Source organism: Chlorella variabilis (assembly GCF_000147415.1).
Source record: "Chlorella variabilis unplaced genomic scaffold CHLNCscaffold_20, whole genome shotgun sequence".
NCBI lineage: Eukaryota > Viridiplantae > Chlorophyta > Trebouxiophyceae > Chlorellales > Chlorellaceae > Chlorella > Chlorella variabilis.
The window spans coordinates 574,369-586,214 of record NW_005435068.1 but is presented as its reverse complement, the minus strand read 5'-3'; the positions used below and the strand labels follow the sequence as shown (position 1 = coordinate 586,214).

At 60.5% G+C, this 11,846-nt stretch overlaps 2 protein-coding genes across 2 annotated transcripts; one reads left to right on the top strand and one right to left on the bottom strand.

Annotated features, from left to right (window-relative positions):
* Positions 1-1,976: 1,976 nt before the first annotated feature.
* CHLNCDRAFT_138413 (hypothetical protein) lies at positions 1,977-2,612 on the top strand (the record flags this gene model as incomplete). The annotated part of the gene is made up of 1 exon (XM_005844928.1): positions 1,977-2,612. One exon carries the CDS (start codon positions 1,977-1,979, stop codon positions 2,610-2,612), a length of 636 nt encoding a protein of 211 aa, XP_005844990.1.
* A 1,192-nt stretch (positions 2,613-3,804) lies between these two features.
* Positions 3,805-11,843, bottom strand: CHLNCDRAFT_58757 (hypothetical protein; the record flags this gene model as incomplete). Its single annotated transcript, XM_005844824.1, has 14 exons — positions 3,805-4,146; positions 4,923-4,986; positions 5,304-5,390; positions 5,566-5,613; positions 5,990-6,124; positions 6,223-6,333; positions 6,465-6,610; positions 7,624-7,765; positions 8,966-9,163; positions 9,277-9,405; positions 9,598-9,737; positions 10,519-10,853; positions 10,995-11,154; positions 11,291-11,843. 14 exons carry the CDS (start codon positions 11,841-11,843, stop codon positions 4,121-4,123), a joined length of 2,274 nt encoding a protein of 757 aa, XP_005844886.1. The 3' UTR covers positions 3,805-4,120.
* Positions 11,844-11,846: the final 3 nt, after the last annotated feature.

The following is an 11,846-nucleotide window of genomic DNA, read 5'->3' as shown; positions in this document are numbered from 1 at the left end:
CATTATTCCCTCACTTAACACCTTGGCAGCACCGTTCCGCAGCGAGGGAACGGCAGCGCCAGCGGTGGCTGTCAGGCCGCCCAAGGTGGCCAATTGCACCAATGTAGAGGCCTCCCAGGCCAGTTTTGAGTGCAGAATCGTGATCCCCACCCCCTAAAACCCCCTAGGGAGGCAGGAGAGGCCCCAAAAGCCCTTTAAAAAAAACTGGCATGCGGGTCAAATGGTGCGGGTCAAATGGAGGGGGCATTTGTACCGCAAACGATATATCCCCTTTTTGCCTCATCAGGTAATCGAATCTTACCCCTATTTCGACCAACTTCATTACTGCATTTTCTCCTTTTGTTTTTCTTTTCTCCTTATGAGCCAAAGCCACCAGGGCTTCTGGGATACCTTTTGGACGGTCAAAATCGTACCCAGGTGACCCTCACTTTTTCACTGAAAATCGTACCCGCATGACGTCACATGACTCACATTTTGGTGGTGGTCTGGGAACGCCCTCTTTGATGGGCTCTGGGGGTTTTTGACCCTGCTGATTCCGATTCTGCACATCCCTTGGAGTGCCACAGCAGCGATGGAGCCAGCCTGCACGCCAGCATAGCACAACTGCTGCTCCTCCACCGGGCAGCACGTCGGCGTCGGCGGCGCTGCGGGACCCCCTGCTGTCAGCCATGCTGTCATGCTCGGTACAGGCCCTTCCAGACCCTCCCACCTGCCCTGCCCCATCATCACACATCCCTTGGAGTGTCACAGGACCGGTGGAGCCAGCCTGCACGCCAGCATAGCACAACTGCTGCTCCTCCACCGGGCAGCACGTCGGCGTCGGCGGCGCTGCGGGACCCCCTGCTGTCAGCCATGCTGTCATGCTCGGTACAGACCCTTCCAGACCCTCCCACCTGCCCTGCCCCATCATTACACATCCCTTGGAGTTCCAGAGGAGCGGTGGAGCCAGCCTGCACCCCAGCATGGCACAGCAGCAGCTCCTCCACCGGGCAGCACGTCGGCGGCGGCGGCGCTGCGGGACCCCATGCCACCAGCCATGTTGTCATGCTCAGGCCAGGCCTCTGCTGCATGCTATCCACCAACTCAGCATCCCAGGCTTTCATATACATCAATACCGAGCCCCAGGCCAGATGGCACCAGCACAGCAGCTCACACCAGAGCTGGACAGCATGCGGTGCCGCTCGGGTAGCGGCAGCTAGGTGGCAGCAACAACCAAGCTTGATTCCCGGAACAGGAGCTGCTGCCATGCCACGCTGGGGGGCTGTCTGGCCCTGACCTGCCACGTGCACTTCTAGGGAAGTGTGAGGATGGGGAAGGCCAGGTGGGAGGGTCTGGAAGGGCCTGTACCGAGCATGACAGCACGGCTGGTGGTGGGGGGTCCGGCAGCGCCGCCGCCGCCGCCACGCCGCCACCGCAGGAGCTGCTGCTGTGCCATGCTGGGGTGCAGGCTGGCTCCACCGCTCCTCTGGAACTCCAAGGGATGTGTAATGATGGGGCAGGGCAGGTGGGAGGGTCTGGAAGGGCCTGTACCGAGCATGACAGCATGGCTGACAGCAGGGGGTCCTGCAGCGCCGCCGACGCCGACGTGCTGCCCGGTGAAGGAGCAGCAGATGTGCTATCCTGGCGTGCAGGCTGGCTCCATCGCTGCTGTGGCACTCCAAGGGATGTGTAATGACGGGGAAGGCCAAGCGGGAGGGTCAGGAGAGGCATGGGTGAGAGGTGGCAGCAGGCGAGGGCAGCGGTGCGGGCGGGAGCGGCGGCGCCGCCACGCGCCTGCTGCCAGGTGGCCGTTTTCGGGCACGGGGAGGGCCCTGGGGGTAATTTGAAGTGCAGAATCGGAATCAGCAGGGTCAAAAACCCCCAGAGCCCATCAAAGAGGGCGTTCCCAGACCACCACCAAAATGTGAGTCATGTGACGTCATGCGGGTACGATTTTCAGTGAAAAAGTGAGGGTCACCTGGGTACAATTTTGACCCATGAAAAACCCTCGCCGCCGAGCCTGGGAGCTGGGAGTCAGCCTGGTGGAACAGCAGAGCATGCTGTTTGATGTGTTTGTCAAGCCCGTGCTGTCGTATGGCTGCGAGGTGTGGGGGGTTGACATGCTGAATAGGGCAGACTGCTCCTCAGTAGAACGTGTGCACCGCTGGTTCTGCAGGCGGATCCAAGGGCTCCCACGACAAGTGTCCTCAGCGGTGGCACTGGCGGAGCTGGGCCGTCAGCCGCTGCACCTGTTCTGGGTGCAGCAGCTGGTGCGCTTCTGGAATCGCCTGCAAGCCAGCATGGCCGAGCCGGACCGGGTCCTGGCCTGGGCGTTTGAGGACACCCTGGCGCTGATGCGCGAGGGGACCGATCTCGCCGCCGGCTCGCCCTGCTGGTGCCGGCGCTGGCAGCAGTTTCTGCTGTCGGCACCCACGGACAGCGGAACGATCGTGTGGCTGACGGAGCTGGATGAGAAGACCGTGGTGGAGCGCGCAGCAGCAGCTTACCTTCGCCAGTCCCTGGAGCCGGCGCTGACCAAGCCGGAGCCCGAGAGCAGCAGCCAGCAGCAGCCAGTAGCAGCCAGCAACATCAGCCAACAGCAGCACCTCCCAGTAACACCCAGCTTGACTTGACTTGACTTACAGAGCGGATTCGGAGCCAGCGAGGCTCATACACGCATTGTGGCGGCGTGAAACATGGCAGTCATTGATAAATGAAGCAACTCTATTCTGGTCTTGGGACAAAAAGCATGGGATGGACGTGGGCAAATCAGGGGGGAAGAGATCTGCGTACTCAAAGCGCAGATGGTCGTAAATGGGGCAGTGGAAAACCATATGGGTCTCGTCTTCAATGGCGGGAGAAGCACACAAGAGGCAGGTGCGTTCATGGGTGGGGGCCTGGATGGCCTTTGGCAAATAGCGTTCCCGTTCGATGCGAAGGTCATGGCAAATGGGAAAAAGTTAGGGTCACCTGGGTACGATTTTGACCATCCAAAAGGTATCCAAGGTCGGCGCAGTATCCAAGGTCGGCGCGCAGCTGGGGCGGCTGGCTGCAGCGCAGGCGCAGGGGCTGTGCCGTCGGCCGGCAGGATTAGGCCGGCGGCAGAGATTAGAGGTTGGCTCGGGGTGGCTGTGCGCCGCTCGCTTGGCGGCGCAGCAACCACATGGCCGCCGCAGGGCGGCAGCGAGTACGCCGCAGGGAGAGCGGCAGCCAGTGTTCCGGGGACAGCAGACAGTTTGGGCGACGAGACGGCAGACGGCAGGGCAGGGCCCGGCGGCGACAGAGGCGGCGGAGCCGCTTTCTTCGAGGGCGGCGCGCGTGCGCCGCTAGGGACATGGTGGTGTGTGACTAGCGGAGATTGTGTAGACGTTCCCATTGTCGACACTAATAGCTGTGTGTAACACACACAGCCCCACAGAGTCACCAGACCAGCACCACGTGAACAACCACGCGGGATACACCGCCCCACTATCAACAGTAAGTGTATCCCCGCCAGCCTTGATTAGCACCGCTTGCAACGGCCCAGGCTGGCACTGCTAGGACATAACCTCTTCAGTGCAACCATATCAGCCCAGTGATGTCGCTGTCCAGCTCGATGTCGGGCGGTGGCGGGGACACCGTACCGCCCGCTGCCTGCTGCGCCGCGTGTGTTACCTTTGCCCGAATCTGGTATCACTTTTAGGGCCTTTGGGCCGTTTCCACGCTGCATTGGTGTCCCCACAACCAATGTGTAAGAGCATATCCTGGAAAAAGAATTACGCCGCTGGAATGAACCTCGCCGGCTCCGAATCCGCTCTGTAAGTCAAGTCGACGAGCGGTGCCACGGTTGGTAACATGTGTTACAATGATGCCTTCCGACTAAAAGGTTGGTTAGAAATTCACATAAGTGTGCCACTTAGGTTGCAGTTGCTCCACCTGTCGAATCATCGCCTCCAGCTTGCCTGTCTTGCACTCTCTCAGCCCCAAGGGCGTGACAGTCCCAGCTGGTGGCAGCGCAATCTGTTGTCTGTCAGGGAAGGTCAGCTGTTGCCTACTGCTTTTGAGCAGAATCCCAACAGGTACATCTGCCGGGTGAGTTGCAGCCGCCGTTGATGGACGGGAGTCAAGAGCTGTGCTGAGCTGACACCATGCTGCGTCAGGGTCAATTTTGGCTAGAGACAAATACGTCTGCAAAAAGAGAGGGGTACGCATCGCTGTTGGTGGTTCCAGGGCATTTTAAGTGCACGGGCACTGGAACCACTGACGAAAAATACAAGCAAGGAAGCAACTCACAAGTGTGGCCTGCTCCAGCACTGGCGGCGGCTGGCAGGCACCCATCATGTCGCCCACAGCTGCCAGCAGCGCCTGCGCCGATGGTAGCAAAGCTTCGCGGGCACTGCTGCTGACACCAGCAATAGCCAGGTGAACATCGCAGCTTGCAATCTTGTCCAGGCACCTGCAACGGATTGGGCACGCCTCAAGCAACGTTGGGAACACCTCAAGCTTGACTCGACTCCCAGCAGCTTGACACGCCGGATTGCTGTAGGCCAATGGCCTCCTGTTTACAAACCTCAAAGCCTGCAGCTGTGCTCGTTGTACTGTGGCCGGAGAGGTGACATCATCCTGGCCTGCAACAACATCACATGCAAGTCCAAAGGGTGGCAGCTGTTTCACAAGCAAGCATGATGCCAAATGCAATATCATTCCTTGGGAGGACTTGCCTGGGGCAATCAGGTTCCGGCGGGCAGGGCCCTCCCGCAAGAGTCGCTGCAGCACAGGAAGCGCATCCTGCGAGAAACGTTTGCGGAGGAATGAACCTGCATATTGCCAAAGGGGCGTGATTTATCCACGAAGGAGGGCCTGAATCGCCCATCAGACAGCCGCAGCCGCCCGCATATCAGATGTCTGGCCTTCCCAGCACCATGATGCACACATATCAAGTAATTGCATGCCAAACAGCCCACCTGCGAGGCACGTGCAATCACTAAGGAATTCCAGTGCCGCCTCGACTACCGAGATGCGCCAATCCTGGTGCAGTAGACAGGGCAGGGGAAGTAGATTATGATGATGTAGCTATGAAACGAGCAGAGTTGGCAGGCAACCAACGGACCTGCAATGCTCCTATGAGCGGAGTCCAAGCCAGGTGCACACTGGGAAGCAGGCGTGGTGTGTTGGGGTGAGGGGTGACAAGGTTGTCTCCCTTGCTGACCAGCAGCTGGATCTGATGGCAGGGCAAGATGTTGCAAGTTGAGGCTCCGCTCTTGAAAAGTAAATGGACAGTGGCGGCCATGTGGGTTAAGTGCAAGCATTGGGAGCGCAAAGCTTGACGATGGGCCAGCCCTGACCTTGTTTGTATCAAGCTCCACCGCTTCTGTGACTGCCGCGAGCCCCCGCAGTGCGTGGATGCACACGCAAAATGACTGTACTGCAACCTGCAGTGAAAACAGCCAGGCAGGTTCTGACGTGAGCAAGGCAGCTCCCGGGAGGCAAGAACCAGCTGTGAGAAAGCTGTCAGCTGCAAGTTCATCTGTCCGTGGGGACATGTAGGCGGGGTGACAACAGCCCACAACAGGTCAACTGCCCTATGCCAGCGCGGGGCTTCCCCACCTGTAAGGACTGTGCCACTGCCAATGGAGATACGGCGTCCGCCACCACCTGCGCCAGGCCACCAGCGGCATGCAGGTGGCGACGCAGCAATGATATGTGCTCCCGCTCGGCGCAGCTCATCCCAAGTTTCGCCGCCTCCTCATCTGCATCATAAACAGAGGCTCATAAAGTGCATCAGCTGCAGTGCCGATATGGCTCATGTCAGGGTAGAGGTTGCCACTGCCATTGCATTGCCACAAGGGGCCACACCTCGCTCCATGGCTTCCAGTGGATGCCCCTCCCTGTCTTGTTGCTCGAGCCGGCGCTGAAAGTAGCGGCAAATCTCCTCCTGGCTGGCAGCACCAAACCTGTTACCACCTACAGCTGCCGCCGCAGCTGCTGCCTCCTCCTGCTCTCGCTCGCGCTCGTCCCATCGCTGCTGCACCTGCTGTGCCACCTGCCGCATCTCTTCCAAAGCCTGGTGAGCCACGGCCTCCGCCGCGTTTGCCACAGATAGCAACACATGAAGGAAGGCCAGCACATGCTGCTGCTGATGGCGACGCGCCAAGATGCCCAGGCCCTACAGAGGTCAGGGTGGGACGGGCAGCAACAAAGAGCTGGGCAGCACAGCCCCAGACTCAAAGCGGCCGCCTTCCACCCAGCATCGTGCAGGCTTACTTGCACAGCGTTGCGAGCCGGCTCTGCAAGCAGTGGCAAGAGCTGCGGCGCAGCTCCTGCCTGCTGCAGCAGTGCCTGAAACAGCTGGGGCGCGCGGGGGTGCACGTCCAGCTGCAGTAGAATAAGGCAGCCCCATGTGGTGTTTTCAACGACCTTATTTAAAAGCCAGGAACAACAGGGCCAAACAGAGAGCTTATTCCAGTACAGGCAGATTCATAGTTGCAGGGGGCTGATGCTCGCACCTGCCTCAGCTGCGCGCAGCAGCCATCAACCACGTAGTCAGCATTGGCAGCCACCAGGTGACGCAAGTTGCCGCCAAATCCGCAACACCAACATACGCTGCCAACTGCAGCTGAGGCTGCGGAGGCGACCACTTGCGTGCTGTCGGCTGCATGGCACGTAGTGACAACAGCGAGCAGGGCATAAGCAGTATGTCATCGCAAATGCAATGCAAGCATATGGATTATGGATGTGACACAAAGTTGCCAGGCAACTGCTGAAACTCACCCAGCTTCTCCAACATTGGCAGCAGCGTGGCGCGAAGGAGCCGGCCATTCTGTGCAAAGCGGAGGCCCAGGGCCCTGGCAGCAGTGCCACAACACTCCAAGGCTGCCTTGACGAGGAGTGCATTGCAGCCCCGCGTTTGCGTTGTCGCCTGCTGTTCCTGGGGGGCGCTGCTGTCATTGGCCTGAAGCAGTAGCTGCTTGCTATGGGAAGCGGCTGCCTCCGTCTGTGACCTCACATTCCCTGCTGTGGGCAGGGACCAAATGCCATCCTGCACCAGCTCCTGCACTGTCAATGCTGCAAGCACCTCCAGCTCGGTGGTGCTGCTGGTGTCGCTGACATTGGCAGGCAGATGCCAGCTCGGCCGCCATGCCGGTGAGGCGCCCAGCAGCAGCTCAGCCAGCACCGCGGCCACCGAGGCGGCCCGCAACTGCCATGGTGTCTGCTGCAAGCCAGCCAGCTCGTCCGGGCGCTCCTGCGCATCATTTGACCTGTCTCGCGATGGCAGCAGGCTGCCCTTATGCCCTTGGTCGCATCGCTGCGCGTTGCCACTGGCAGCAGCAGCAGCAAGTGCCTGCCTCAGGCTGTCCAAGCAGCTGTCAAACAGACCACGCAGCGCTGTCCCGCTGCTGCCAGGAGTAGCATCTGCCGCGGCTGCCAGAGCAGCCGCAGCACGCAGGGCTGCTGCCACGGCTTCATAGGTGGCTGTCGTGGTGATAAGCACCAAGCCCAATGGCATGCGTGGCAGCAGCACCATCGATCCATGGGTGCTATCCGCCGTCAGCTGCCGTCCAGCACCATGCTGTAGCTGCTCTGCGACGGCTGATGTTCCGCTGCCACCCTTGTCTGCTGTTGCTTGCTCGGCTCGTGAGCCAGGCGCATAGCTAGCGGCACTACCACTGGGTGCGGCTGCGGCATACAGAAGCATGCCTGCCACAGAGGCATCGAAAGCAAAGGCCTCCAGAAAGGCCGACACCAGCTTGTGCAAGCGAAGCGGGTGGTGCACCACGCTAGCGGCAAACCAGGCGGGGCTGCACACCTGCATGCAAATGTTTGGGAAGCAGCTCTGTTCCCAATAAGAAAAAGCAAAGGGGGTATGACCCCCCAGAGGGAGAATTACGCCACTCTGCTGTGATGAGCAGAGTACATGTGAGCGTGGCAGCGCAGGGAAAGGCTTGCACCTGCCAGGAAGCACCAACTTGCCTGGATAGCGCTCGTCAGTTGTTGGGCGTGCTGCCTGGCTGGCACGTCCCCGGAGCGAAGGGCGGTAGGCAGTTGATCAATCAGCCGTAGCAGCAGACATTCGGCTGTGGCAGCAAAGGCACTGCTGGTTGCTGCTTCAGCTGCTGTGGACAGGTCAGCACTACTAGATGCCGCCACAGCGGCTTGCCTCTCCAGCCAAATACGAGCGGGGGCAGCAACATCGTGCCACTCGTCCTGCGCTACGGACAGCAGGAGCTGCAACATATTCTCTTTCGTCTGTGGCTGTAACGCGCTGCTGCAGCAGTCCAGCAGCCGGCAGCAGCCTGCAGGATACAATAGTTATGCAGCGTGCGAGATGAGAAGAGCAGGACGCACAAACTCACTAGCTTGTTTGAAGCCAGCCAGCTGCGGCGCCGCATTCTTTGCCCGCGGGGGCCCGGTGGGCCTCTACACCCAGCCCACTCCACCCCAACCACCAACGCCACCCACCCCACACCGCACCCCACCCACCTTGGGCAAGGGCTTCTCTGACTGTAGGTCGCTGATGTGTCCGCAGCGGTGGGAGCGTTGTGGAAAGCAACTCATGCAGCCGACAGGCACTGTCATGCACCCAGTCGGCGTTCCTGTTCACGCGCATGCGTCCCTGCTGCTGCTGCGGCTCAGGTATGGCTCGTCCTGTGCCCGTAGATACCCTGCTGCTGCTGAAGCCGCTACTGCTGATGCCCTTCGACTGTTGAGACAGCATTTGCAGCTGCTGCATTGCCTGCTGCAGCAACTCGTTGCTGCTGTTGCCAGATTTCGGGAAAGCGTGTGGCTTGTCGACATGCTGCCAGCTTCTGCCGTCAATGCTGCTGGCAACCGCGCTATCTCCAGTCCCATGCAGTGCAGATTGCACTACGGTGTCGCCCAAGCAGGCCACCAGCAGGGTGACAAGTGCTTGCATTGCGGCCACGGCCGCGGCGCTGCTGGCTGCTGGTCGTGACGGTGCCCCGACCCTGCCAACGCTGCTGCTGCTGGTTCCTGCTGATAAGAGCACCTTGCACAGCCCCACGGCGATGCCGGGCAGAAAAAAGGCCAGCGCATCTGCTGCTGCCTGGTGCGCCTCCGTAGCGGTTGCAATCTGCAGCTGCGCAGGGTGGACCACTGCTGTCAGCAGCTGCTGCAGGGCCTGTAATGCTGTATCACGGATGGTGCCACTGCCGCTACTGCCACTCTGTATCTCGGTCTCAGCAATCTGCCGCAGCAAGGGAGGGGCGACAATAGAATTGTGAGGCAGGCTCAAAGCCATGCGCGCAATGAGAGGCAGGACAGCTGGGCACGTAGGTGGCATTGGCAATTGAACCTTACCCGCAACGTTAGTGACAACAGGTAACCTAGTAGTGGTGCTGCCGGCTCCTCCAATAGTGCTTCACGCACCCCCAGTGGTGCCTGCCGCTGTACCATGCCTTCCGCCACTGCATAAACGCAAAGCAGCGCCTGCATTTGGAAGGAAGGCAAGTGGTTGTGGGAGAAGAAGCTTTTGTGGCAGTCTATGCTTGCCTCTCATACAGGGCACCAATCCACATTTCCTGCTCGCCGAAGGCAAAGAACACACCCAGCCAGCCCCCCCCCCAAACGAGTTATTGTGCAAAGCTCTAAACAGGCTCAATGTCTGTTGCATGGCCGCACCTGATGCCTAATTTCCTCTGATGCCAAGCCTGCCGTCAGCTCCAGGATGTTGGCCAGCCGGCGCAGCAGGCCCAGCAGGCTCTCGCCAGACTGGCAGCTGCAGCGGCGCAACAAACACAGCATGCAGCCCAGCGCTGCCTCTGCGGCACGGTCGGATGCCATGGCGGGCAATGCGATCTGTGTTGCTTCTCCCGATGCTCCGACACGTGGCTGCTGCTGATGGGCATTCTGGCGGGTAGCAGCCACAGCTTCCAGCATCATGAACAAGGGAAACAGAACGTAGTCCAGGCACTCCTGCAGCCCTCGCTGGGAGACCTCCTGCAGCACCGCTTTCAGCGCTGCGCAAGAGGAGGCAAGCTGTGCGTCAGCTGAGACGCGGGGCCGCCGTGGTGCGAAGATGCGGGCGCGGCTCAACGTAACGTGTCATCCCATGGCTGCTCACCAGAGAGCAGCTCAGACAAGTGATGTGAGTCAGAACGCTGCAACAGCAGCAGCGAGCAGATGGGCTGCAGCAAGGCAAATGCGCGCTGGCGCTCGTGCTCCAGGTTGGTTGCACTGGGTGGCAGTGGCGGGGGTAGTGCTGGAAGCTCTTCAGCGACGGCAGCAGCTGCCGTTCCTGGAGGCGGCATCAGCAGCAGCAAGAGCGGCCACTCAGCTGAGAGGAGTGCGATGCACGATAGCACAGCTACACTTGATGCACAGCTACGTTTGATGCAAGCAGGGCCAGTGACCTTTGCCGCCAAAAACCCAGCTGACAAATCTTTCCGCAAGGAAACTAATGTCCCATTGGTGCATCACAGATCGGCACATTAACCCAGCCTCGCCAAGTGGGCATATGAGCAGGCAAATAATGTTGAAAGCTCAGGTTGGGAAAGAAAAGCAAACATGCTAACAGCAAAGGCAATCAGAGGCTGCAGTCACCTGCACAAGCTGCATCGGCGCGATCCTTTCCGCCCACCATGTCCTCATCCCGTGGCTGCTGCTCCTGCTGCGGCGATAGCCCAAACGCCGGCATAGCTTGCATGTCAGAAGCGGCATCATGCCCAGCGCCGCTGATGCCCAGGTCTCGAACATCTGCCTCCATGTCAACCTGCCAGGCGCTGGCTGCACCATGGCCACCCGCCTCTAACGTCTCAGCAAGCGTCTCCAGCAGCGCAGGCCTCTCCAACAGCGCAGGCTTCCCTTGCTGCGCTACATCCTCCAGCTCGTCCTTCACTGCTTCCATCATTTTCACCCACTCCGGGCTGGGCTTGAACCTGCGGTAGAGAGGGAGCAGCAGAACGACTCGTGGCTTTTGGCCGTGCCAAACCGCTGCTGCCAAACCGCAGTCCAAGCGTTGCTGAGGCGGAGGGCAGGTATCGCTTGGCTGCCATGTGCATGCTGCCTAACACACTCACTTGGGCTTGTCAGCTTGAATGGCTGCCTCCAGGGCGCCCACTGGATCTGTCTCGGCTGCCAAGAGGTCGGTGGGCGTGGACAAGATGGGCGGCGGCGCAAATTCAGGCACCAGAGCTCCACCCTGAGCCAGCGCTGCTTCCAGGGACAGCGGCCCAGCACCTGCAGCAGCAGCCACAGAGCACCTGATGGGATATTGGCCATTGTGCTCAGCCAGCTGCAAAACGTGAAACGCCATCGGCCACACCAGCGCCGCAGCGCCCGCCCCATCTCGTACGTCTACGACCACGAAACGCACCTGGAGCCAGCACATCCTGCGATTCTACATCAATGTCGTCCAGCTGCAGCCCGAGCATGCCCTGCGCCACTTCGGCGGCTAACATGCCGCACTGGCTGGCGCCAGGGGCGGCAGCAGGAGCGGCATCCCAACCAGTGCTCAGGCTGGATCCAAGCAGGCCAGCATCCTCTGCATCCAGCCCAAACAGCGGCCCCTCCTCCTGGCCACTAGACAGCTGTGGTAGCGGGTCCTGTTCCTCATGCCAGCTTCCCCGCAGACTCAAGTCACGCGCCAGGTGATGCTGGTCATAAGGGTCATCCGCTGGCAGCATGCCCACAGGAGAGGCAGGAGGACTGTTGCTGTCAGGTGCCGCCGCCCATTGCAGCGCCGTAGCATCGCCGCCAAAATAAGCAGCCGCCAGCCCCAGCGCCTCCTCCAGGTCTGCCATGGCAGCCCGGCCTCTGGCCCCGCTGCTCGCACTAGATGGCTGTGGCACTGGAGCAGGGAGGGTGCCCATGTCCTGATCCTGGATGACAGCACCCAGCGGAAAGGGCTGCTGCTGCTGGTCCGCCATGCT